This window comes from Alexandromys fortis, unplaced genomic scaffold (genome assembly GCF_014885135.2).
Source record: "Alexandromys fortis isolate MF-2015 unplaced genomic scaffold, M_Fortis_MF-2015_v1.1 scaffold_107, whole genome shotgun sequence".
Taxonomy (NCBI): Eukaryota; Metazoa; Chordata; class Mammalia; order Rodentia; family Cricetidae; genus Alexandromys; species Alexandromys fortis.
The window spans coordinates 2,374,783-2,399,385 of record NW_026067987.1 but is presented as its reverse complement, the minus strand read 5'-3'; the positions used below and the strand labels follow the sequence as shown (position 1 = coordinate 2,399,385).

Here is a 24,603-nt window from a genome sequence, read left to right as displayed (position 1 = left end):
CTAATGAGTGGAAATGAAATCGTGCTTGTATTTAGAGCCAAGAAGACTGAAATTTGAACCAAGTGGTAGAGTGAGCTGAGAATTTGCTGGAAATACAAACCCTTGATTGGAATCATTTCTGGAAAGCTCTGACCAGAATAAACACAAACACTCCTGTAGGGCAATGGACCAAAGATTACTTTGGCAAATGTAGTACACAGTCTACACCACTTCCTTTGTGTCATCTCATTCACGGATACTGTGATTGAAAAGGACAGAAATTCAAGCCCAGTTAAAGCAGGAAGAAGAAGGAATTTATTTGTCCACTTAGAACTCCAAGTTTTGAAGTAGGGTTGGTTCTCAGTTCAGCTGGATTATATTATCAAATAGCCTCTCTCCCCCATCTGCCCTGATGTCCTTGGGAACTTCCTTCTCTTCTGGGCTTTCTCCTTCTGCTGGGACCTTTGCCTTTGGAAGCTTCAGGCTCATCTGATGCCACAGTATGTGATTCCAGCGGTGACAATAGACCATGTCCTACACTCCCAATATTAATGGCTGGAAAGAACCCTGACTGTCCTACTCAAGACAAGTCCCACCAGGAGATTACCCTGTGTGTATGCTAGGGATGGAAGTGGGATGGTTCCTCTGAGTAGATGACAAACAGGGATAGGGAAATGAAGGGAACACGTGAGCTAGACTTTGGGGGTACCATGCAGGAGTCCTGGGCTTCCTGCTAAGACACAGGATGTGCATGAAAGAAGGGCAAATGTCTAAACCAATCAAATAGAGTCAATTTCAGGATTATCAGCCTCGGGTACAATATGGTTTCAGATGCCGGACAGAAGGCATGTTTGCACCAAATACGTATTTTCATATTTTCAGTTGTACAATAAATGATGGCAGGACATGCTCAATGGGTACCTGAGGCTCACTCACAGGGCTCCTTTGTAGCTGTAGCTCCTGGAAACCCAAGATGACTAAATAGGATTTCATCACACAGACTCACACCAAATAGCAAGGACGATGTCAATGCACAAAGTCAGATTTATTGAAGTAATACGACAATATGTTCTTAACATAATCATGTTATGCGAAAATTGCAATGTTTCTCAAAGCATTTCTCATTTCCATAAGCATAGCTGTGCTCAGGTATGAAGGCAAACCCAAAGCAAAACAAAATCAAAACCAAACTCTATGTTATCGGATAACATCCATGTGCCAACCATTGCTTTTCGTGTTATGAGGCTCTAGATGACCGAGTTCACAGCCTAAGCCTGAGCCCCACTGATGGTATCCTCAAGTCATCGTCCTTCCCCAAGTACAAAAGCACAAAAAAGGTACTAAGACACAAAGAGAAATAAAAATTGAATAGTTCAAAAATACGAGTAAAAAAAAAAAACCAATGTTTTCTGATCATACACAACAGCAAGGCAGTGCTCCAGATGCTGCTTTACATATTTCTTGCACAGTTTGAAGGACCTGTGGCTGTTCATCATGGACAGTAATTTTGGGAGTTAGATTCTGGAGCATCTTTCTTGAAGATCACAGATGTTTTTCATGCATGTCTCCTCGCTAGTAGATAACTTAAGTTCAAGGAGCTGCAGAAAGATTTAAACCAGGGGAAGCTGGCCAATTTCTGAGCCTTAGGGCACCTGATCTTTGCTCAGGAGAGGCAGTAGAGTTTACAGGGGTTTGATTTTCATTATAATCCCTGAAACAATTTAAGCTTCCCCTGTGTGCCTTTAGCTTCAAACCAAGTTTCCTCCATGGACTTCAACTGTCTTCAACCAAGCTGTCATTCTAATAGAAAGAGACCCCTTTGCCTGAATGGCTGAGTTATCAGTGTGGCCTATGAACTTCTTTCTGCCTTTCCTGCTGATAAAGACCTGATTCTTTTAAAGGTGAAAACAAAACCAGAAAGGGTAATCTTACTAAGATTAAGTGTTAAGTGAAGAGAGATTGTATTATGGAGATTTTCTTCAATATTTATATGCTATTGTTGAAAAATCTTAATCTAGAGATTAAATTCAGAGCCATGAGAGGCCATTTTGAAAGCATTGGTCACTAAGTAAAAATATCTCATAAGAAATAAAACTATGAAAATATATTCATGTAAAATAGAAATGTACAGAAACATAGTCATTCACATAAAATACTAAATCAGTGTATCTGTGGCAAAGCAAAAAAATTATTGAAGCAGGATTGTCTGTTTATAATGCATTAAAAATTATTACTATATTTTATTAAATGCTTGTTATTTCTTGATTCTTATTTTGCAGTTTTAACAGAAAAAAAAGATTATTGTTAGGGTTGCTATATTCAGAAATAAACTTCTGGGTTTTATAGAAAATCTTTATCTTACTATCCTATTTTATTGAGGCAGGGTCTCACTATGTAGCCCTGGTTAGCCTGTAACTCTCTAAGGAGACCAGGTTGGCCCCAAAGTCAGAGATCTGCCTATCTCTGCCTCTCCTATGCTGGAATTAAAGACACAAGCTATCATGGCTCTCTAATCTCTTTCTCTTCTTTAAATTCTAATCTTTGAATCAGTTCAAATTTACCTTGTAACTAAAACGGAAAAGAAAGTATTGAGAAAGAAACCCTTGAAAGGTGTTGGTAGGCATTGCGCTAAGAAAACAGAAACAGTAGTCAGCAAGCTGTTGCAGGCTCAAGCCATCCCATCTTCAATATGCGTTTGGTTTCGGCACTGCAGAGTGCCTCAGACCAGCTCATGGCATCTGCACACATCTTCGCTCACTTCTCGGGCTTTTTCTGCCTAACATGGGCCGATATATTTCTGCCACTATGCAGTAACCAGAGCGAGGAGTCAGACCTTCAATTTGAACAGTTCTCTGAGTTCCTTCATAGGCCTTTTGCTCCTACACAGGAGAGAAATCAGAGAGTGAATGGTTTCCAGTGAGGTACCGATTTGCTTCTTCTTTGTTAAAATCAGTGATTTGTATGTGATCGCTGGAGATCTTCAGGTAAAGCCTCCTTCCCCAAAGCCCTGGGCCAAGACTGGAGAAAGCCACTTGTTAAGTGGTCAAGCCGCATGACTTCTCCTTGAAGGCTAAGGATGGTTGGAGCCGTGGCCAGAGTCTCATTTTTAAGTATATGAGTTCTGAGTCAGGAAATGGCCTGGACTTGCAGGGGTTACTGCGCAGGCAAACTTGGTCAAAGAGAGGGAGGGAGTGCAGGGGGGAGGGAAGGAGAGAGAGAGAGAGAGAGAGAGAGAGAGAGAGAGAGAGAGAGAGCAGAGACAAAGAGGGAATCTGCAGACTCAGCTCCCATTTTGCTTCTCTGATTCTTAGAAAGTCTGGCAGCACCTGTTTCCTGTTTCTGACTGTCATGGATGGCTTCTTGTGTCTTCCTGAACTAGCCCTTTTCTTCTGTAGTTGAAGCAGTTTCAGTGTGTTTTTTTTTTTCCCCTTCCAACTAAATAAGCCCTGACTTAGATGGATACAGAAAAGGGCATCTGTTCACCATAGAACCTAGATAAAGGTGCTGATGGTGGGTGTTCTAATACAAACTACCACAGCAAGACTGCTAAACAAGGGTGTGAATGGGGAGGGGAGGGACTGGTAGGAGAGGAGGGCAGGAAAACTGTGACCGGGATGTAAAATCAATCAATCAATACCCCCAAAGAGACTACCAAACGAAACTGCAATTCAAAGGCTACTGAAATAAATAGGGAGTAGAAAGCTAACAAAATAACATTAGCAACAGAAAAATGAATGAAATATTTTTATTAACTTTTCGCTATGCAAGGAAGTCTAAGGAGGGAAGCTGACTATCTGAAAGGTTGCATGCACTTACACACAGGAACGCATGCACATAGAAGTTCTGATGCTGATAGAGGCACTCACTCGGCTTCTCAGGGAAGATGAAAGACTAAAAAGACAGGGAAAGATCTGGAGACATAACATCAAAAAGACAAGCCGCGGGATAGAATCAAAATGCTCGTTAAGCAAACGAAAGACCCAGACATCTAGTCATCAGAACTCACCTTTTCTACCAACTTGTCAATTACGAAAACTCGGTATACTAAGTTATAGTAATTTTCCGTAGATGTATTGTTTCCCTTTCGGTTTCTGTACGGCAGCTCTGGGGCACGGAGGAGCACCAGCAAAGATCCGTTAACTGGGACCGTAGTCACGGCGGGAGGGTCCAGCTTTGCTGGAGAAAAAAATCCGCACTGTTGATAAAGCATTCTAAACAGCGAACTGTTACAGACTGGCACTATGCATCAGGCCAAATCACCGCTGTGTTCTGAAGTGTCTCAAAAATCATTACGAAGACAGTTTTCCTTCCATTTGTAAAAGACCGATTTCAGTCTCTTTCAATATTGAGAGAATGTCTGCCAATCATTTTGTCAACATTATGATTTCGTCAGAAAACTTAAGTATAAAAGTTATGTAGAGGGAGGGCTTAGAACAAGAAAGATATTATCTAGTTCCTTAAAGAGGTAAGATTTCAGAACAGTTTTAAAACCATTCAAAGACTTGTAGCTATTAAATTGATTCAACAGGATTATGTTGTATATTATGGGAATGGCTGGGAAGAAAGAGAATTTTGAGGTCATGCATTTTGTTGCCAATAACCAGATTATTATTAATAAATAAATAAAGCAACATTGTTATTTTAATTAATTCCAGATTTACTAAAATTTGCAGTGGTAATTTTCTTACTTCTTTGCAAATTTTCACTTTATAGATTCATATCTTTTATAATTCTTGAAAGTTATTATAGATAGATAGGTAGATAGATAGATATACACATATTCTATCTACATAGATACAGAGCGCAGTATATACTTTTTCTCCTGGAATTTTGATTTTGTATCTGCTAAATTTTCTTATTCTGTTTGCCATGCATCTTAGTGTCTCTTATTTTTTTTTCTTCAAAATAGCTTATTTGACTGTTTTTTTTTTCAGACCTATTTCTAGTCTGTGAGTTTCTTCTTCAGCTGTAGCTGACCTAAGCTTGAATCCACAATTTTTGTCTCAGAGATTTTTCTATTTCGTAAGTTGACTGTGTTATCATTTTTTTCTTTTCAAACTTCTAAGTGTTTGGAAGAGCTCAGTTTTTAATATACACCCTCCCACCCTGGCTTCTTAATTTGGGACCAAAAGTAAACTGAGTTTTCAGTCATCTAGAATTTTTATCTGACTGCTTGCAGAGAAAGGAGTTTCCCTGGGTTTACGTTTCACCCATCCAAGAGCCACAGGGTTCAGTCTTGCTTGTGCAGTTCACGCTCCGAATCCTCTTGAGCAGAAAGCCCTCACCATCATGTGCAGATGTGGAGAACAGTCCTGTTTAGTTTCGGGGGACATTATCATAAGTGTTTCACTCTTCCTAAACAAGAATTTAACATGATTATCACGTTTGGCATCTCCAAACACCCTTTCTCTAGTGTGGCTCTGTATTTACAAAATGCTATTGTGCATTTTTTCCTCCCTGGAACATGTATACAGTGTTTGTCCCTTGAGGCCCAGGCAATGTTTACAGAAATAGCCTCATAATCCGGAGCATCCAGGGCCTAGGTTTTTTAACATCTCAATTCACCATCTTAGATTCTTATTGTTTAATTCTATTGGTAATTTTAAAGACCAGTGTTCTTAAACTTCTGTGGAAGGCGGTACAGACTTAGAAATGCCTGCTGACTTGACTAAGGTTCTCTGGCAACTCTCCTGTTTTTGTTGTGCAGGGATAGAAAACAGGGACTTCTATGTTCTACATAAGCTAGGTCCCCAGCCCTGACATTCCTGTCCTAGAAACACGGTCTCCCTGTGGTGCTTGTGAACACACCAGATTGTTAATCTCCCTGTCTCTTTGGGTATTTGTTACAAATCTTCTAAATTCCTGCTGGGTCATCTTTTGGTGAAATATCCTAATGTCTAGTCTTACAAAACAATGCCTGTCTTTCAATAAACTTTTCCTATCCAAATTTATCGATGTCCATTGCAGGATATGCAAATGACTCACAGATGTGTGTCTTTCACAGAAGGCATTCTTAGCTTTGAGGACTGGATCTGTATAGAGATTTTGTGTGCGTGGGTCCAGGCATCTTAAATTCAATGTGGTAAAAACTAAACTCACATTCGTGATTACCCAATATGCCACAAAGCTGCTCTTTTCTCATGAAATTGCGTCCAAAAATAATCTCTGGTCTATGTAGCTGTACCAGAGATAGACACAGAGGCCATCTTTGATGCTTTCTTCTCCCTCTCCAGTATATCCAACCGCTCACCCTGTCCATCCAATGTTAGACTTTCGACAGTCCTTCTCATGAGTCTAATGCAGGCCACAGCTGGTTTCCTGTAGCCTGTTACCGTAGCCTAGCCTACCGCTTCCCCTTCCTGCATTCTGTATGTGTTCTTTATGTTTTTCCACCAACGTAGTCAAACTGATCTTTACAAAACACAAGCCTGACAACGCGGTCTCCTGGGCAGTCTGATGACGGGATCAAAATTACATCTTGTGAGACTTGGGACCCTGCTTGGTGCTGTAGTGCTTGCTTTGCTATTTCCTTTTCTGGAGGAAGCCATAACTCCTTAAAAGAAAAGCTCCCTTGACTGGCTCCCTTTCCACGCTGCCCCATGGCATGCCTTGCTTCACTGCACCAACCGCTTTTTGGTCCCTAACACTGGTTCTGCTTCCTCTTGTAAGAGGGCTTTTGCAAATATTGTTCCCTTTGTCTGGGATGCTCTCCCCCTCCTTCTGTTTGTTTAACACCTATTCATCTTGAGATCGACTCAAGTGTCCTTTCCCAGAACCACTTCTCCAAACACCCCTGGCCAGGTCCCTCCTTGGCTAAGATCTCATAGAGCTCATTTTCTTTCTACAGCACCCATCATGGGTACCATTTTGTGAGTATGCTATTGCGTCCATATGAGTCTTCCCTACCAAGCAGAAAACTCCGGGAAGAGACTTATCTGCTTGCTCTGCTTGCCATATTCCCTCTGGACCAGACAAATGTGCAGTAAGTACCTTGTAGATATTTGCTGTGTGAACAAGGGAGATGTCAGGTTCAAAGGAAACTCCAGTTCCCCAGATGTCAAAAGGCAGAAGGGACAAATGCTATCTCTGTCGCCTATCAGTATGCCAAGGCTCATGCTGGCCTCAGGCCCCTCCGTATCACAAGTGCCTGTTATCCACTTTCTCATGCATAACTTTGTGTTGTGCCCTCCCTGACTTCCTCCACCCTGCCCCCGTCTCTCATCTCTCTCTCCTCTCTTCTCTGTTCTCTATGCTCTTCTCTCTTCCTCCTTCCCTCTCTCCCTCCTTCCCTCCTTCCCCTTCCCTTCTTACCTCTTTCCTTCCTCCCTCCTCCTCCTTCCTGCATCTCCCATGGCCAGGTCTAGTTTGCTGGCCATGTTTGGTCCACTACTCTCTCCTCACCTGCTCTGAACTCTTCAAGATGCCTCTGGCTGTTCTTTCTCACATATCTACAATAAAAGTTTTCTCCTTAACAACATCCTGGAACAGTTGCATTGTCAGTTTATAGAAGAGGCGAGATGATTTTTCATATGGCCATAGCCTCTATCCAAAACCCATATATATATTTTTTATTCCAAAGAATCCTGGTACCGTATAATTGAAGTCTTACCTGGCACTAGATGGCACTTAAAGTAACAATTTTCCTTATTAGCTGCTTTGTTTCTAGACAGACCTCAGGAGTCGGAGCTCCGTGAGCTGTGACAGGATGCTTCTCAGAGCCCGTCTTGGGAGTGCCAGTGCATACAGGTGGCTTATTAACTGGCACCCCAGGGTCTAGGAACATACTGTCCTCAGATCCTGGAAACCTGTTTTTCAACACAGGATGTTTGCACTGCCTCAGGAGTTGGGGGAGAAGAGGGCCAGGAGAGAGTGAAGAGTCAGAGGAGGGGGTGGGACTCCTCCCAAGGACTTCAGATAGCTCAGCTTAACTGTTTTAGATGCTGGGTGTCTCTTCTACTTGGGAAGCTACAAAAGACCCCCCCCCCCCCCGCCACACACACACAAGGCCTTTTCTCTGTGAGAAGGAGAACTATAGAAATAACCTAAACCCTTGTTAACTAGGTGATACCATCCCTATCTACGCAGGACAGCCAAAAGTCTCCACTGCTCTGAGCCGGTGTCTTGGGCTGTTTTTATCTGATGGGTCATACGTTGATAAATATTTGAACTTGATCCGATTTCTAACCTTAAATATAACAAATGACCCACACGTCCCCTGAATGGTGCAAACCAGCTCAATCACGCAGCTTCCTCCTTTACCTCAGAGAATTGTTCATGGACTGACTTGAGTTTCAAGTAGTGCCCAGAAAAGATGCTAGAGAATAGGTTTGTTAATTTCTTCTGTTCATCTTCCAAGTAAAAAGCTCAAGATGATCAATCAATCAATCAATAAATAAAGCGACCTTTCTCCTGAGTTCCATTGCATCTAGCATTTTGAACATAAGTCACTAAGTTTAAGTCTAGGTGGACATTGCATCACTTAGAAGAGGTAGACAGATGAGTTCCAAGCTCTTCAGACCAGGGGAACCACACCATCACTACAGATGTTAACCAGAAGGAAGTTCAGGTCTTGGGATATGTTCTCACAAATACTGCTAACAAGGTTGGCAAATGTCTGCTTGACTTACAGTATTTGTACTTAGAACTAAGAACATTTTTATGGGGCCGGAGAGATGACTCAGTGGTTAAGAGCACTGGCTGCTCTTCCAGAGGACCAAAGTTCTATTCCCAACAAGCACATGTGGCTCACAACCATCTATAGTGGGATCTGAGGCCCTCTTCTGGCATAAAATTGTACAAGCAGATAGAGCATTCATACGTAAAATAAATCTTATTTTTAAAATTACAAATGTGCCAGGCGCTGGTGTCACACGCCTTTAATCCCAGCACTCAAGGGCAGAGGCAGGTGGATCTCTGTGAGTTTGTGACCAGTCTGTTCCCCAGAGCAAGTTCCAGGACAGCCAGGGCTGTTTCACAGAGAAAGCCTGTGTTTTTACACGGACTGTAAATAAGAGGGACAGGATCTGTGAAGTGAGAAAGCGTCGGGATAAAGAGAGAAATAATTGTTGTTTCTGAGTGTTTGGGGGTTCATAGAGTGAAAGGTGTCTGTGTAAGCAGGGCGCTGGAGCTTTGAAACTCTGACCCCGATTTCCAGGGTTATCAAACAGGTTATAAACACAAGTGCCTAGTGTAGGCCTGAGGATTCTGTCAGAACGACAGTATGGGTCTCTGCTGAGAAGCAGAGCACAGGACCTGGCCAAGCACCCAGAGGTTGTTAAAAGGCAGAAAGGAAATGGCGAGCGAAACTCACTTTCCCACCACGGGGTGAAGCGGGGTGTCATGCTCCAGGCAGAGTAGCTCCCAGCCCGGGCTGTCATCACCCTCCCATAGTACGGCTCATACAGGTCTAAGGTTTCATTGGTCAGGTCACAGAAGAGCGCTGTGGTCCCCCAGCAGTCCGTTTTATTCTTCCATTGTCTCTGCCCATACCTACAGAAGGGAAATCACAAACGTGAGTTTCTTCTCTCCCCCCTGAGGATGCCAGTTTTTTCTAGTGTGTTGCTCTTTCTACAGATTGAAATCTTAGGCTATCTTCAAGAATCTATGAAAGTCCTTTCATGTCAGCCAGGGCATTGGCTTGCTGAATGCTAAATTGAGCTTTGAAGCCTTCTGTGTCACTAACGCAAGGGCTTATTTCCTTTGGTGTGCAGCGGTGTGCTTCTTCTGGTATGTGGACCGGCTTCCGTTTTAAGTACTCGGTCCACATTCTTCCCACTTCTGAAGCCTCAACCACTGCCGCATGCCTTCTCCGGCGATGCTTACCGAATGAACACACATAGCCCAGCTCTTGACAATTGAGTGGAAGTTGCTCTGAGGGGTCCTTAGGGAGCTCTGGTACTAAGGACCTGGGAGAAAGAACGCTGCAAAAACAGGGTGAAGCAAAAGGCCAACCTGAGCCCACGGGGCGGCGTGACAACCAAACCTTCCTACCGCTCACAAGAGAGAGAGGAAGACCATGGAGTGTGGCAAGCAGGAGGCTGAGGAGGAAGGGCCCTGGTTGAAGGACTGACTTTGTCCTTCCATGTAGTGAGCAATATTGCTGCTCCCTATCCTCTGCACTCCACGTAATTACAGTAGTTTCGTGGTGTCAGGATTAAGACAGAGGCAGCAACACAAACATGGCCAGCGCAATCGGATGAGCTTGGATCATCATTTAGTGATGACACATTGTCGCTGTCACAGGAGCGCATCTGCTGTGACTGAGTTTTCCTGTTTCCTTTACGATAAGATTTTGTGTGTGTTCTATTCAAAATAGTTCAGGTGTGAATTAACTATAAGCCATGCAAACAAATGAAAGTTCTCCAAATTAGACATGTGTCTTGTGCTGTTGAAAATACGATAGGGACAGGAATCACCCCAGATACTCCAAGGTCTGAATTTTATGTAAACTTAAAGAATTACAGATTAAAGTTTCATGGGGCCTCAGGTTGAATCTTAGCTTCACGGTGGAACAGTTTAAAATCCTCTTATTTCTTTGGCTACATTCAGGCTCAGTTTGGACCTGTTTGTACTGTGTGCAGGGGACATGTGAATAGAGCACCGGTCCCTATTTCCCACCACCACAACCACCGCCGCAAACTTCTCTAGCTGGGTCTAAACCTTGTTTGGAAACAGAGAAGCTTTTACTGAAAATGTTGCTTCATTTTACGGAGGGAAATTAAAAAAAAAAACCTGGGATATAGTTTGCATTCTAAAGCATATCCCCTGGTAGCCCCTGCCAACTGAATCTACTTACATTTTATATTGCACAAAGTAGACGCTGCCATTGCCGGTGAAGAAGCTCCCTGGCTGCCATCGCAAAATGTTGTGGAAATTTCTGGACTGAAACTGGACGTTCCGAGGCTTCAGAGATCCATGGGCCGGCTGAGTCTCTAAAGTGGCAAGAAGGACAGTGGTGGGTACGGCTGTGACGACTGCTGCTCTGAGCGGCAGAAGGTTTTCATGAAAGCTCTGCATCAGGAGGCCCCGGGGAGTCACTCGAAGGGAAGGCAGCGGTGGCAGAGTCAAAAATCAACATTTTTGACTCTTAGTATGATGGTGAGAAGCCCCTCCCTTCTCCAGTTCTAGTGCATGAACTCAGGGCAAGTTCTCTGCCCCTGAGCTACACCTTTAGTCTAAGGTAAAATTGCAGAATGATGTCTTTCGTACTAGAAAAAAAATTAATAATATCACCACCACCACCACCCTTCAGCACTCCCCAATGGGTAAAGAAACTCAAACTCATGAAAAGAGTAGAGAGCATAATCTCTAGTTTATGCCCAATTAGCAATGGGATGTAATGACTGTGAAAAAAAAAAAAAAACAAACAAAAACCCACTGCCTGTCTACTTGCTATAAGTACCTACGTAGAGTTGTTCAGATCCACTGGCCCACACTCAAGACCGTGGACTCTGGTGAGGGTGTGAAGTCATAGGCAGGAGAGGGCAAGACTTTGCTTGACGGGATTATTTGCATTTCCTTCTTCAAATCATATGACATGGGTGACCTAGATTTACCTGCATTTAATCTTACAGAGGCTGGGGATCAATAACAAAATGTATTTCAGGGTTCAAAGTTTCCGACAAAGGAGAAAGGATGGTTTCCTTGGATATTTCTTCTTACCCACTGAATGCTGTTATGGTGTTGGCATTGCCAATTTTTTTTTTGTATATATATATATATGTTTTGAAGGTCTCCTGCAATGCATGAATGTTGGTATGGACTTAGAAGACGTCTATTTCCATGCCTTATTTTGTGCACCCAGATCACTACCTGCTTAATCCTAGTTAGTACATAAAAATTAGTAGCAGATGACAGGCACAATTTCTTGAAGACCCACCCAGAGTTGCCTTGCTAACCTGAAGATGGCTGGCTCCTTGCTCTGTCTCTTACGTCTTTGGACTCGCCTTGGATTCTTCTAACAATTTCACTGTCCTTGATGTTCTCATTGACAGCTCACAGTGCACAAAGCACCGAGGGGCTTTTTCATCATCTGCTCATTGAACTTGCCCAACTCCACCTTGATAAAGATACTGTCTGAGTCTTCCTCGTCTGGTCTAGAGACCCAGTCTTGGAGAAGTGAAGGGATCTGCCCAGGCTCAGGCGTTAAAGCTGATTTTGTGCCCAGGCTGACTCTATAGCCTGCTTCTTACTACTGAAAACTGAAAATAAAGTTCCGGGCAAGAGGAGCTGGTGGTGGAGGCAGAGTAATGCAATAATTATAAGCCTTTGCCTCCTTCAATTCCTTCCTTCTTGACTCTTATTAGTGAACATATAGAAGTATCCATCAGAAGCCATGCTCATTCTTTTCAAAGTATCCACGGACAACTGCATAAGAGATACTATTACTGCTGCCTTTGCAGGTGTGGATACAGGCTCAGCAAAGTTACACTTCGTGCCATGCCCTGGGTTACAGGTGCGGTAGAGTAGGGAAGCAGGGTCATTTTACCAGTCCTTGAATTCCTGCTAAGTGTGTCCTTGCTACCAAGGACAAGAGGAATAGCCTACTCTAGTTCCCTTATTTCTGTCAGATAGGACTGGGGTCACTTTAATGCAGAGTCATAGAACAACTGCATAATTGTGGACGCTTACCTAAGCCACTTAAGTGAGCATCCGCATCTACCGACTCGGGACTCCAGGGGCCTTTCTGAGAGGTTTGTCTTGATAAAACATTCTTGAAGAATTCTCTGTAGGCACCATTTGTTTGTGGCCTCTGTTCTGGGGAGAGGCTGCTTCAAATACTCAGCCTTTACACTAACTCTAAGTCTCCCTAGTAGCCTACAATCTTCATTCCACAGACGAGAAAAGTCTTGGATAGGGTGTTAGGTAAAATACCTGTTTTTCTAGGTAACAAATGGCAGGTGAAATCTAGGTTCTGTCTATGTGGTTTAGGGTCTTGGGTCTTGTGCTCATAATCACTTGATGATATTAGGAGGGAGGGAGGGTGAGAGAGAGGCAAGAGATAAAGAGATACACACACACACACACACACAGAGGTTGAGACCATGAACTGTTTTCTACCATGAAAATGCTCCCTCTGCCATGAACTCAGGTACCCACTATTCATTCAGGATGCAGAGAGCAACTGACCCTATGTCTCCTGGGACCATTTAGTGACCTTACAGAGTCCAGAAAACCAAGCCATTCCTAAACTTGTCTTGATCAGACTCAAAACTGGTCAGTTAAAAGAAAGTAGTAAAGTACTTACCTATTCCAATGGTCAGGAGGGACTTGATGAGGAAGCCTAGAAAGTAGAGCTTCAGCATCATGGTTGCAAGTGTGCCTGTCTGGAGACCAGTGTTCCTTTCAGTGAGGAGACAGCTGAGAAGAGGGAACTGTAAAAATCCACACATGGACCGTCACTTCCGTGGGCTCAACCAATGGCAAATGTTTCCTTAAAAGAAATTTATTTTGTTACATTATTTTTGTTACACTAAAAATTAGGAATCTCTTAACACATATTTACATTTATAAATATATGTGTACACAATATGCATATGTTCTGACTATGTGACTTAGGGATTTGTGTCTTGTGCCCATAATCGCTTGATGACATTGAGAGAAAGAGAGAGAGAGAGAGAGAGAGAGAGAGAGAGAGAGAGAGAGAGAGAGAGAGATTGAATCTCTGAACTGTACACATATATACACACATGCCTGAATGTGTATCTGGCAGTTTGATAGCAAATCCTGAGGACAGGGTGGGACAGGAATTATGCAAGGTGAGTTGAATGAATCTTGAGGGAATTTGGCTCTAAGAGGCCGGATGTGTTTTGGGGACCAGGAGGACTTCAAAATAATGTGCTTGGCAATTGTAGCAGCCTCAGCCCCTGGCAGCTGTTCAAAGAGTTGTAGGCAGCGCTTTTTGGATAGCTTCTCTCTCCCTGGTATTTATGCCTAAGGCCCCTTGGCACTCCTAACTCTCCCGAGAGCTCCCTGCTATACTGTTAACTTTTTCTTCTCCAAGGTGGCCTTGAGCCCCTTTCAATAGATGCCCCTTCTTTCCCAGTTCCACCCTACAGTTTCCAGCAATTAATCTCCAGGAAGATCTTCAAAGTTGCCATAGTAAACGACGATGGAAGAGGGTAACTGTGGAGGGCCATCAGTCTGAGCTGCATCAAATCTGGTTCACAGCTCCGTGAAGTCAGACTGAACCAATTCAAGGGCTCTTTGTCAGACTTCATTACATTGCTTTACCAACAAATTCCCCCTGTGCTTTTGGAGGCACTAAACATTATGCATATAAGCACAGCAAAGTCATGGGGATTTTGTTTCTTTGTTTTGCTTTTTTATGCTTCGAAGAGGCTCTTGAGGTCAAAAGAGGAAACGCACTCTGGCTTCTTTTTCATTGTATATGAATGAAAAAAAAGAAAGAAATGAGAAGGAAGGAACATGGCTGCTCCTAGTAATGGTGGCAGAGAAATTTAATTATAGACATGTGGGCGAGCAGAGGCAGAGGCAGGGACATCAGGGATAGTCTAGAGTGGTCATGATCCTGAGCCATGTGAGGAGAGGGGAGGGAAAGAAGAGGGGAGAGAGATGCAAACCGGGTTCAGCAGTCAGGACGCCCAAAAAGAGAGGGTACCAAAATGGTTGGATTATATGGCAAGGGCAGCCCAGCCCTCGGGGATGGAGAGTTCAGGTAGTGGTGGGGTTTGCCAGCCAGGAGAGCCCTGCAACAGGCTTGGACTGAGGGATGACAGGGAGAACCAGGCAGCCAGGTCCACATTGATGTGTTAAATAGGCACCCCAGCCATTTGTCCTGGGTTTGAAACCTAAGTGCTTTTGTTGCTAATAAGTAAATAAAGGGCAAAACGCTCTTCTCTATGAGTATTTCCTGCTGACATTGGGGCATTGATGTTGGGGTGGGTAGGGGTGGGGCAGAAAAGCCAGAAGGCTGGCCAAGAGAAGGCTCTTTCACTCCGTGTCCACACTTTGTGGGACATCCTGGGGCTAGGGACATACAGGCAGGATTTTGGAGCACTTTGTGGGACTGGACCATCTGCGGAGAGCAAGTTGTTGGAGAATTCTGTAGCTGGTTTAAAATCTGCTGGGTCAGATAGACTAGGGAAAGAGGAAAAGTTAAGGAGTTTAGGGGGAAATTTTTTACCAGGGTGTACATTTGAAACTTTTAGACCCTTAGAGCCATAGTTCTGGTAATTTGGGGAGGCGAGTCCCAAGATCAGGGAAACGGGGAAAAGCCCACCCTCAGGAATAGGCAGTAGGTAGGAAAACTTAGGCTGCTGATTGACAGGAGTTATGTGAAATCTATCGGACTGTGAAAGATGGATCCAAGTAGATTCCCTGAAGCTTACAAGAACTGCTTTGTTAAGTTTACAAATAGAGACAAAAGTTTTAGATAAGTTAGCCTTACCACTGTTTATAATCTGCATTAAAATCCGCATTGTAGAAAGGGCAGTAGACTTTTGAACTGTAGCACAAGTGTAGGGACACAAAAATTATTTGGGGTTAAAAATATGAATACTCTTTCCTCTCTCCAGACGGTGTATACAGGCTGAACAGACGTTTTTAGCATGAGAAGCACTTACTCTAAGAAGACAACCAAAGGAAATTTAAAATCTTGAGCTTGTGACTATAATAGTGTTTACCAGCGCTAGATTAAGAGCTTGTCAGACTTCTGTTGACTAATAAGACTCTGAACTTTTTTTTTTAAATATTTATTTATTATGTATACAATATTCTGTCTGTATGTCTGAAGGCCAGAAGAGGGCACCAGACCTCATTACAGATGGTTATGAGCCACCATGTGGTTGCTGGGAATTGAACTCAGGACCTTTGGAAGAGCAAGCAATGCTCTTAACCTCTGAGCCATCTCTCCAGCCCCCCAGACTCTGAACTTTTGAAGTCTTAGTTTAACAATGGCATGGCGATGGAAAGATTTTTTTTTATATACTTTGAATCGCTTTCTTACACTTTTATAACGTGCATAGATTTTAAACTTTTTTAGTCCAGTTATTTACCGTGAGACATGGGTGGTTGGTAACTGAGAGCCCGCACTGTAAAGGAAGTTCCTTTAAATAAAGGAACAGTAAAAAGTTACTCGGAAACCTGATTTGTGAGTTTAATCTCTTTTCAGAGTCTGGTAGCAAGATAAACTGTTTGTCTTTCTCAGCTGGGGGCCTAGAAGCTCCAGGTGATTAAAGCCTGATTTTTCTAAGTCAGGAGAACTAAGGAGGAGGCTGCTGAAGCCTGGGAGGTGGGGTGAGGGGTGGGGGGGTGGGGGTGGAGTTAAATTGATAAAGATACAACAGTTAGTCAATGTCATCAGAGATCCGAGAAGGATAAATTATAGCCTGAAGTATAATCTCAATGGTCTATGTATCAATGAAAACAATCGAGATCCATTACCTAGACAGGTTACCCTAGGCTCCCAGGGTTCTTTGGGGGCAGAAGTCGTCGAGCTTTGTAATATGTTTTCTGCCTCCCTCCACAAATAAGTTTCTCCACTGACGCAGTAAGATCAAGGTGAATTAAAAAAGTAGAATAACAGGCATATTTGAGCAGTCCGGTCCATATTGGGTCATGGTATGAGTGGATGAGGACGGCTGACCAGGTCTCTTCCTCTTAGTGTGGTAGCCTTGAGCCGACCAGCTGGACCTCTTTCCACCCACATACTAAATTCCCCGGGTTTCTAGAGGACATAACTGGTCGTTTCCAGTCTCGTTATCAAGGAGCCAGCTACCACATAAAGGAAGACTGCGGAGAGGAACAACTGGAGAACAGCCATAAACGGGCTGCCCACACATGCTTAAGAAGCATTGCTGGGGTAGAAACGATGATGATGATGATGATGATGATGATGATGATGATGATGATGATGCTGTTTGAGCAGAGCAAATTCTCCAATCCCAGAGATCAAGGCCAGAGAAATTGCACCCCATGCATTGGAGGCGAGGGGTGATGGCATGCGTGCCACAAGCTGGGTTTGTGCCCAAGTGTGGTCGAAAATGGAGCACTCAGGTAGGGACTTGGTCAGCTGGAAACTTCAGGGGAGGGAGCTACAGTAGCCATCAGGACTTGGACTTTTTTTTGGGAGGGGGGCTTTCTTCTGTTCAGAGACTCTCTGAACAGGAAGTATTTGGAGAGAGAGAGAGAGAGAGAGAGAGAGAGAGAGAGAGAGAGAGAGAGAGAGAGGAGACTTTCTGGATCATGCAGGGGCTAGCTGGAGGTACCAACGCAACACTCTGGATGTCATACAGGGTAGCAGAGGCCTTTGGTTGTCCAGACCCAGGTCTCAGAAATTTTTCCTGTAAAGGAACTTGGGAATGCTTCCTTAGTCTAAAAGGGGATACGGTGAGAAACTAAGGGCTCTGTAGGACTGAGAAGTTCTATCATTGTTGTTTGAAACAGTGCGGTCATCTTAAGATGGTGGAGTCGTAGTGCATGTATCCTTTAACCTTAGTAAAGATGGCTGCCGGTTATGTGGCTGCTTACATCTTGATGATTCATCAACCAATATTGAGGAGAGCCACAGGGCTGCTATTTAAAAACACCAATTTTCTTATATAAGAGTCAAATCTAAGTTACTTATATAGTAGATTCTAAACTAGAGTTAAATCACATATGTCGTATGTTGTGGCAAATTAGAATTCTGATGTATAGTGTTTAATTATAAGCCTTTGGTTGTAAGTTTTAAGGCAAATTTTTGTGGCAGATTTTACATATTTTAAACCATACCCAATGAATTTATAAATCCTGAGACAGAGTTTATAGCATAGTCTTAAGAGTTTTTTTTCCTTAGCAGAGCACAGAAAAATCATAGAGATAATATTTTTATTGGTGATTTTAAATAGCAGAATGAAAAGATTTGGAATCTTAGAGATAAGAGACTTTGTGGTCGTTTACTTTTGTGGTAACAGAAGTTGTTACAATCTGTGAGAATTTGAATATCAACTGTGTCAATTTTAGGCCTTTGTTCTGTGCCGAGGCCAATCTGTGGTAATAAAGTATGAGCCTGTAGACAAAGACAAAGATAGTTACAAAGTAGAACATTGTGTGCCAGGGACGGGGTGTTCCTGTAAGGTCCAGGAGGGGGCTGAGAAATGAAGCTCTGGGAATGCAGGAGCTGACAGATGGCTTATTGAGGCTGCAGGCAGGACTGACAGGTGTCTTAGTGGGACTGCAGGCAGGACTGACAGGTGACTTAGTGGGACTGCAGGCAGGCCATAGTTCCTCAAGGAAGGCTAGAGAAAGCTAGAGGGAGCAGGGAAAAGGGATCCAGTAGTAGAGACCCAGACAGGTGTAGCAAGCCAGAGCCCAGAGCCAGCTGAGGTGGATAAAGTGTCATGACAAGAATTTCCATCTAAGACATCCCCAAGAAGAAAGAGAAACTTGTCAGAGAGAAAAATGGTCCAAGTCACAGAAGAAAGGCATCTCTTGTCCTTGTAATTGGAGCCCAGTGAGGATGGGAGGGCCTTCCTGGAACACCTGTGTGACTTTTGTAGCCACAGTAAACAGAGCAGGCAGCTGGTGGTGACACATATCCGGGAGAGAAGGAGAAGGGAGCATAGGAGAAAAGGAGATGTTTGCGTGGGTGAAGCAGGCCAGAGGATAGAGTGGCAGGTAGAAAGCAGAGAGAGGGAGGCGGCAGCTGAAGAATCAGACTCCAGAATTTGGAATCAGGTTTTGTGGCTGGCAGAAGCCAACAGAAACACATGATCCATACATACCTTAGAAAAGTCAGATTAGCAGCTTGGCTCAGATCAGCTGAGTTTCCCAGAAGGGAGCTCATTTTTGCCATTCCCAGATTTCCATGCACAAATGAATGAAAAAAAGAAATAAGAAAGGGAAAGGGAATATGACTGGTCTCAGATTTTAGCATTGAATGAATGAAAAAACGAAAGAAGGAAGGAAAGAAAGAAGACAGAAAGAAAGAAAGAAAGAAAGAAAGAAAGAGAAAGAAGGAAGGAAGGAAGGAAGGGGAAGGGGAAGGGGAGGGGAGAGGAGAGGAGAGGAGAGGAGAGGAGAGGAGAGGAGAGGAGAGGAGAGGAGAGGAGAGAAGAGAAGAGAAGAGAAGAGAAGAGAAGAGAAGAGAAGAGAAGAGAAGAGAAGAGAAGAGAAGGAACGTGACTGGTCCTGGGTTTGCTGGAGGAGAAACTTAATTATAGACATGTGGAAGAGCACAGCCACAGGCAGGGACATCAGGGAGAGTCCAGACTGGACATGACCCTGAGCTATGTGAGGAGGGGGGGGGGAAAGAAGAGGGAGAGATGGGGACCAGGTGCAGCAGACAGGAGGCCCAAAGTCACAAAGAGAGAGGGTACCAAGATGGTTAGATTATACGGTAAGTGCAGCCCAGCCCTCGGGGATGGAGAGTTCAGGTAGGGGACAGGGTATGTCAGCCAGGAAGACCCTGTAACAGGTAGGGATTGAGGGAATATGGGGAGAACCTGGCAGCCAGGTCTATTTGATACGTTAAATAGGCACCCCAGCCATTTGTCCTGGGTTTGAAACCTAACAGTATACCTGTAGACTCGTTCCGATTCTTAGAAGAGCTCCTTTGGTGATGGCTGCTGGGTAGGAGTCATTGGTCATTCATTCATTCATGCATTCATTCACTCATTCATTCATTCACGCATCCATTCATTCATGCATCCATTCATCCACTCGCTCGTTCATACTTGGCAAATACGTGCTGCCCTACCACAGAGCAAGCATTGCTCTAAGCAGCAGATAAGACAGAGATGCCCCTAAATTCCAGAGGGGTCAGAAATGTAGACAGCACTGAGCCAACGTTGGGCTGTGACTTTCTACCCATGTCTACTCTCTCTCTTTCCATCTTAAATGAGAAAGAAAAGGTTTCAGAAGGCGCTGGGAGATGTCGTCCTCTCTTTCTCGCCACAGATTAGCTAGGGCTAGAGCTGAAGGGAGCTGGAGGTGGGAAGACAGCGGAACTACAGGAAGGAGGGCGCTGCGGACAGACAGCAGGCTGGTTGAGAATAGATGTCACACGTGTTTTGACACTGTATGGAAATGTGTGACGACAACACCAGGTCTGTCGCCTCCCTGTGATGCAGGCCTCCCCCTTCTGTGAGGGAAGCTGCCATTGGTTAGAAGGTTGCCTCTTTGAAGTAGAGTCCTTCAGCGTAGGCTATGTCCCCTTGCCATGATTTTGGCATTCCAAGTTCCCTAGCGTCATCCTTCCTCGTTTGCTGACATTGCCCACTGGATTTTAAACTTTGCACCCACCCTGATTATTAAATGGTAGGTGATCATCTGGATTTGAACGCATGCGATAGTCAATGTCTTCACCACCAATAAATCTTATTTCGAGGCAATTAAATGGCTCCTGGTTCCAGTTCAAGGGGAAGGGGGAAATGCCTGAGTTTAGAGTATTATGTTGAGCAGCGGGCGAGTGAGATTAGGGTTTTTGCATGGAGTTACTGATTCTGTAAAACAAATAAGAAGTTGGGAGGAAGGGGAAAGTTATGTAAAAGTTCTTAGGAACTGAACTCTGGCTGGAACTATAGTTCAGTGGCAGAGTGTTTGCCAAGCAAGTTCTCCACCCTGGCTTCAGTCCTTAGCATCCAAAGCACAGAAAGAAAAAAAATGTCTCTGAGGACTAAATTCTCTCAATAACCTGAGCTTTCGTCATGTCACACTTCAGAAACCAAACCCATCTTGCTGCCATTCCATGAGCTGTCTCAGTGACAACCTGTGTAAATGACAACCCGTGTAAAGCCAACATCTCTAACCGTTCATTAAGTTGACAAAAAGACTAATTATATTTACCCCATTAACTTGGCAGCCAATGGACATGTACAGGATTGTTGCAAATGAAATTTGAAGTCATCTAGTGTGAAAATAGCATTAATCAGTTAATGGGGGCCTGTGTTCTCCTTCCTTCAGTCATGAAATGAAAGCTTTAGACACATTTTCTGTCCTTTCCTTCCTACCTTCCACTGCTCAAGAGGGAGAGTCTATGTAGCTATGACAACAGGTGTCCCCATTGTGCTGTGTCGGGAGAACGTGCCCAAGCCCCTGACTTGGCCAAACTTGACTCTCTTCTTTCTTCCTTCTTTCTTCTGTGGCTTCTAGAAGATCAATAATTCTCCTAGGGAACGAACTTATTTTTAGGTGTGATATGGGGTGCTACTCTTTTTGCTGCTGTTGTTCTTTTCTAGAGGTACGTATTGAAGTATGGCAGCTTAAAATGGCATGATTTGTTTCAAAAATAGAAGGGCCGTGGAAAGGCAAGAGTAACACTCATTAATCATGGGACACTGTTAAGGGTTTTGTGTGCATTAACTTAATTAAAACCATCTCTTAGCCTAGGAGGTTGGTATCGTTATCTTGACATTTCAGATGAAGAAACTGAGGCACGGAGAAACTGAGAGTACTTGGTTAAAGTTCTATAGCAAACAGTCCCGGAATGAGGAGCAAAATCAGATCTGGATGAATTCACAGTGTGAAGATGATTATAAAATTGCCACTGTCATTCTTTATTTGGAATATCCATCCCTTAAAGGGACAGGAAGATGTCAAAGAAGAATGCAATACTCACACAGACAAGAAAATAATCCCTTTTAGCCTGTTAAATGCAGGCACTGTTCTAGGCATGAGTTGGCAAAAATGAACTCAACAGCAGATCCAGCAACCATAGGGTCGAGGTAATCTTTTGCAGCTAGGTGGCCCTGTATGTGTCCCTTTTTCTCCTTCAGAGTGGGGTTTAAAACCAGATGCTCAGGGTGACTTTGGTGGTGTCCATCCACAGTGACTCAGATGGCGTTTGCCTCTGGTTTCTTCTCCAGACCCTTCTCTCATTCTGTCCTCACAATTCCAGCACCAGACCTGTGGATGCCCATAGTGGCAAACTGGGACACCTGTTGCCTTTTCTTACTCACCAGACCCTCATAACTTCCCCAAGGAATGCCTATGACCTTCAAGCAGCTCTGAATTCCTAGAAGAATTGGTTTGCAATTCAAAACTGTTTTCAGAGGAGAATTCAGAAAAGAAGGAACCTTGCTCTGCAAATACAATCAATAAGCACGCTGTGCAACCTAAGTTTAATTTTGGTCATTTGGACCTTCAACAACAATACGTGACAGGTTGAACATCCATGCTCTGAATATACGAAAGAACTCTAACCTGTTCCACGGTGGAACGTTTGGAGTGCTGAGATGCTCCAGGCTCACGCCATGGAGAATGGTCGAAGGCAGCTGCTCTACAAACACCAGCCCGAGCCCTCCAGGCTCTGTGTACAAACTGAGACAGACATAAAACATAAACAAAATGTGTGTTTAGACTCCGACTCCACTCCTAAGGTATTCATGTATATGCAAACATTCTAAAATATAGGACATTTCCAAAAAGCTGAAGGAATTCCAGTCCTAAGCATTTCTGATAGAGGCCACTTGATTTGTGTGACATCTGAAAATCCTCTTTCACAAAACTTAATAAGACGTCATGAAATTAACACTATCTGTTCTTTATATATATTTTTCTGGACAAGAGAGACTATTGATTTTGTTTTGACTGCTTTTTTTTTCAAAGAATGTCATGTCTGTGTGGTCTGTTTCATGTATGTGTATATTCTCAGAGCTGACCATTGGCACGTTCTTCTCTGGGGAAGACTGTTTCTTGGCCTCCCGGTCTTCCTTAGTCTTTGTCTAGGGTTGAGGCCTTCCATGCCTTCTACTATTTACATTAACGTGTTTATTGTTGCCATCCTTGTTCTGGTCCTATTTAGGGAGCCTATTTTGATTGTTTTTGATCAAGGTCATTCAGTGACCTTGGAAACCATTAAGTCCTTTCCTTAGACCTTCAAGTGTTTGGGGACCCTGGAAAGAGCTTTCATTGGAATCTGAATGGCACTGGGCATTCCTTCCTCCATCTTGACCATCAGGTCCCTGCTATCATGATATTTTGGCAGAGCTGTGGCCATGACCTCCTGACCAGCCTTCCTGTTCTACTGTCCTGCGCACCAAGTGGAGTGTTCCTTTTAAACATGAACATGCCAACCTTCCGGTCTCAATCAGAATGAAAACCAAACATTTGTTTCTCGGACCTTCCAGGAGCTGACTCTGTCAACTCTTAAATTCATGCCCTGCACACTCTCCACTTTCTCTACAGCTCTCCAGACTTCACAACCTTCCTGACATTCCTTTGCCATGCCAGGCGCACTCCCTCCCACTCTCTTGAATGCATTCCTGAGAGGTACAAGCTCATTGCTTCACCTCCTTCGTGCCTGCTTACATGTTGCCTTAACGGTGACTTTCTGGCTGCTCACCCCAAAGCCCAGTCCCACTCCCTCCCAGCTAGCTGTCTTTGTCATCCCCTTCACTTTCCCGCACTGCACAGGATACGTTTCAGGTTATTCTCACTATGTGAAAACCTTCCTTGTCAGCCATGAGTTTGAACATTTGGTGCCTGGCAAATCCAAAAGAAATTTCATTCCCCAACTTCTGGTGGTTAGACGAGAGCAAGCATCCCTCAGGAACTCGAAGCTGGTTCCCCTCCACCAAAGGAACCACTTTCCCCATCACTGGCAGAAGGGACAAATGGCTATCTGAGGTCCTTACCAGCACACCAAGGCACAGGCTGGCTTCCAGACTCCCTCAGTATCACAAGTACCTGTTGCAGAGTCCATGCCGTTCTCAGCTCTTCTGGCCTGTCTATCCTCCTACCTTAAGCTTCCCCGGGCCTGGAGCTTCCCTCCCCCAGCTACTACTTTCTCCTTATTTTGGCTACGCTTTCCCTGATGTCTTTTGGCCCCTTCTTGGTCCCTTTTCCTCTGCTTCCAGACACCCCTGGCTCTTTTCCCCCTTATATCTACAATAAAACCTTCCCTTGAACTGTATCTTGGCGTGGTCATGTCTTTGGTTCATACAGCACCCAGCCGGTGTCACTTTTCTTGGAAGGTTGTATAATTTTAGGAGGTGGAAGGTCACTGGAGGAAGTGGGTCACTGGAGGCTTTTAAATTGCCCCTCCCCCTTCTCCTAACTCTGCTTCCCAACTGTGTACAATGAGACTTCTAGGTTTCCCGCTCTTCCCACTGAGTTTTCCATGCTGTGATGGGCTGGAGCCCTTCAGCCTGTAAGCCAGAACAAACTTTCTACCTATATTGCTTCTTGTGAGGTTTTGGGTCACATGAACACAAAGTAATTAATATAGGAAGTTGGCACTAACCGTGGTAAGAGCACTGGCAGAATCCAGGGCTGGGCTTCTGGTACCTTCCTCATGTTCTCCAGCTTACCTATTAGATAGCCTTCCCTGGACCTGATGCTCAGTTTCCAGCGAGGCTGGCTGCTAGGTGAGGCCTGTTTGGGGGCAACAGGCAGGTGCAGCCACACCCAGCTTTTTATGCTGTTGAGGATCTAGACTCAGGCCGCCATGACTGTCCTGCACCACAGTTATACAATCTTTCTAAGCAGGGCTATATTTCTACTGTGTCAGTGATCGCAATAATTCCTGTAAGACCGACACTGCTGGCACCCACGTGTTAAGCATTCTCTCCGTACAACACTCGTCTCAAGGTTTCCTCCTTCACTGCACAGGGAAAGCATCCTTGACCCCTGCTCTTCAGTGAGACCTGCTTTTCTTTCGGAACTACTTGGAACAGGCTATTC

The 24,603-nt window shown here is 44.1% G+C and overlaps 1 protein-coding gene across 1 annotated transcript; it reads right to left on the bottom strand.

Annotated features, from left to right (window-relative positions):
* Nucleotides 1–1,005: 1,005 nt before the first annotated feature.
* Nucleotides 1,006–22,292, bottom strand: Il22ra2 (interleukin 22 receptor subunit alpha 2). The gene is made up of 6 exons (XM_050159453.1): nucleotides 22,123–22,292; nucleotides 13,226–13,411; nucleotides 10,775–10,910; nucleotides 9,290–9,468; nucleotides 3,986–4,155; nucleotides 1,006–2,858 (listed from the first exon to the last, which is right to left on the bottom strand). The coding sequence occupies exons 2-6, from the start codon at nucleotides 13,368–13,370 to the stop codon at nucleotides 2,709–2,711; spliced, it is 780 nt and encodes a 259-aa protein (XP_050015410.1). The 5' UTR covers nucleotides 13,371–13,411; nucleotides 22,123–22,292; the 3' UTR covers nucleotides 1,006–2,708.
* Between the last annotated feature and the right edge of the window lie 2,311 nt (nucleotides 22,293–24,603).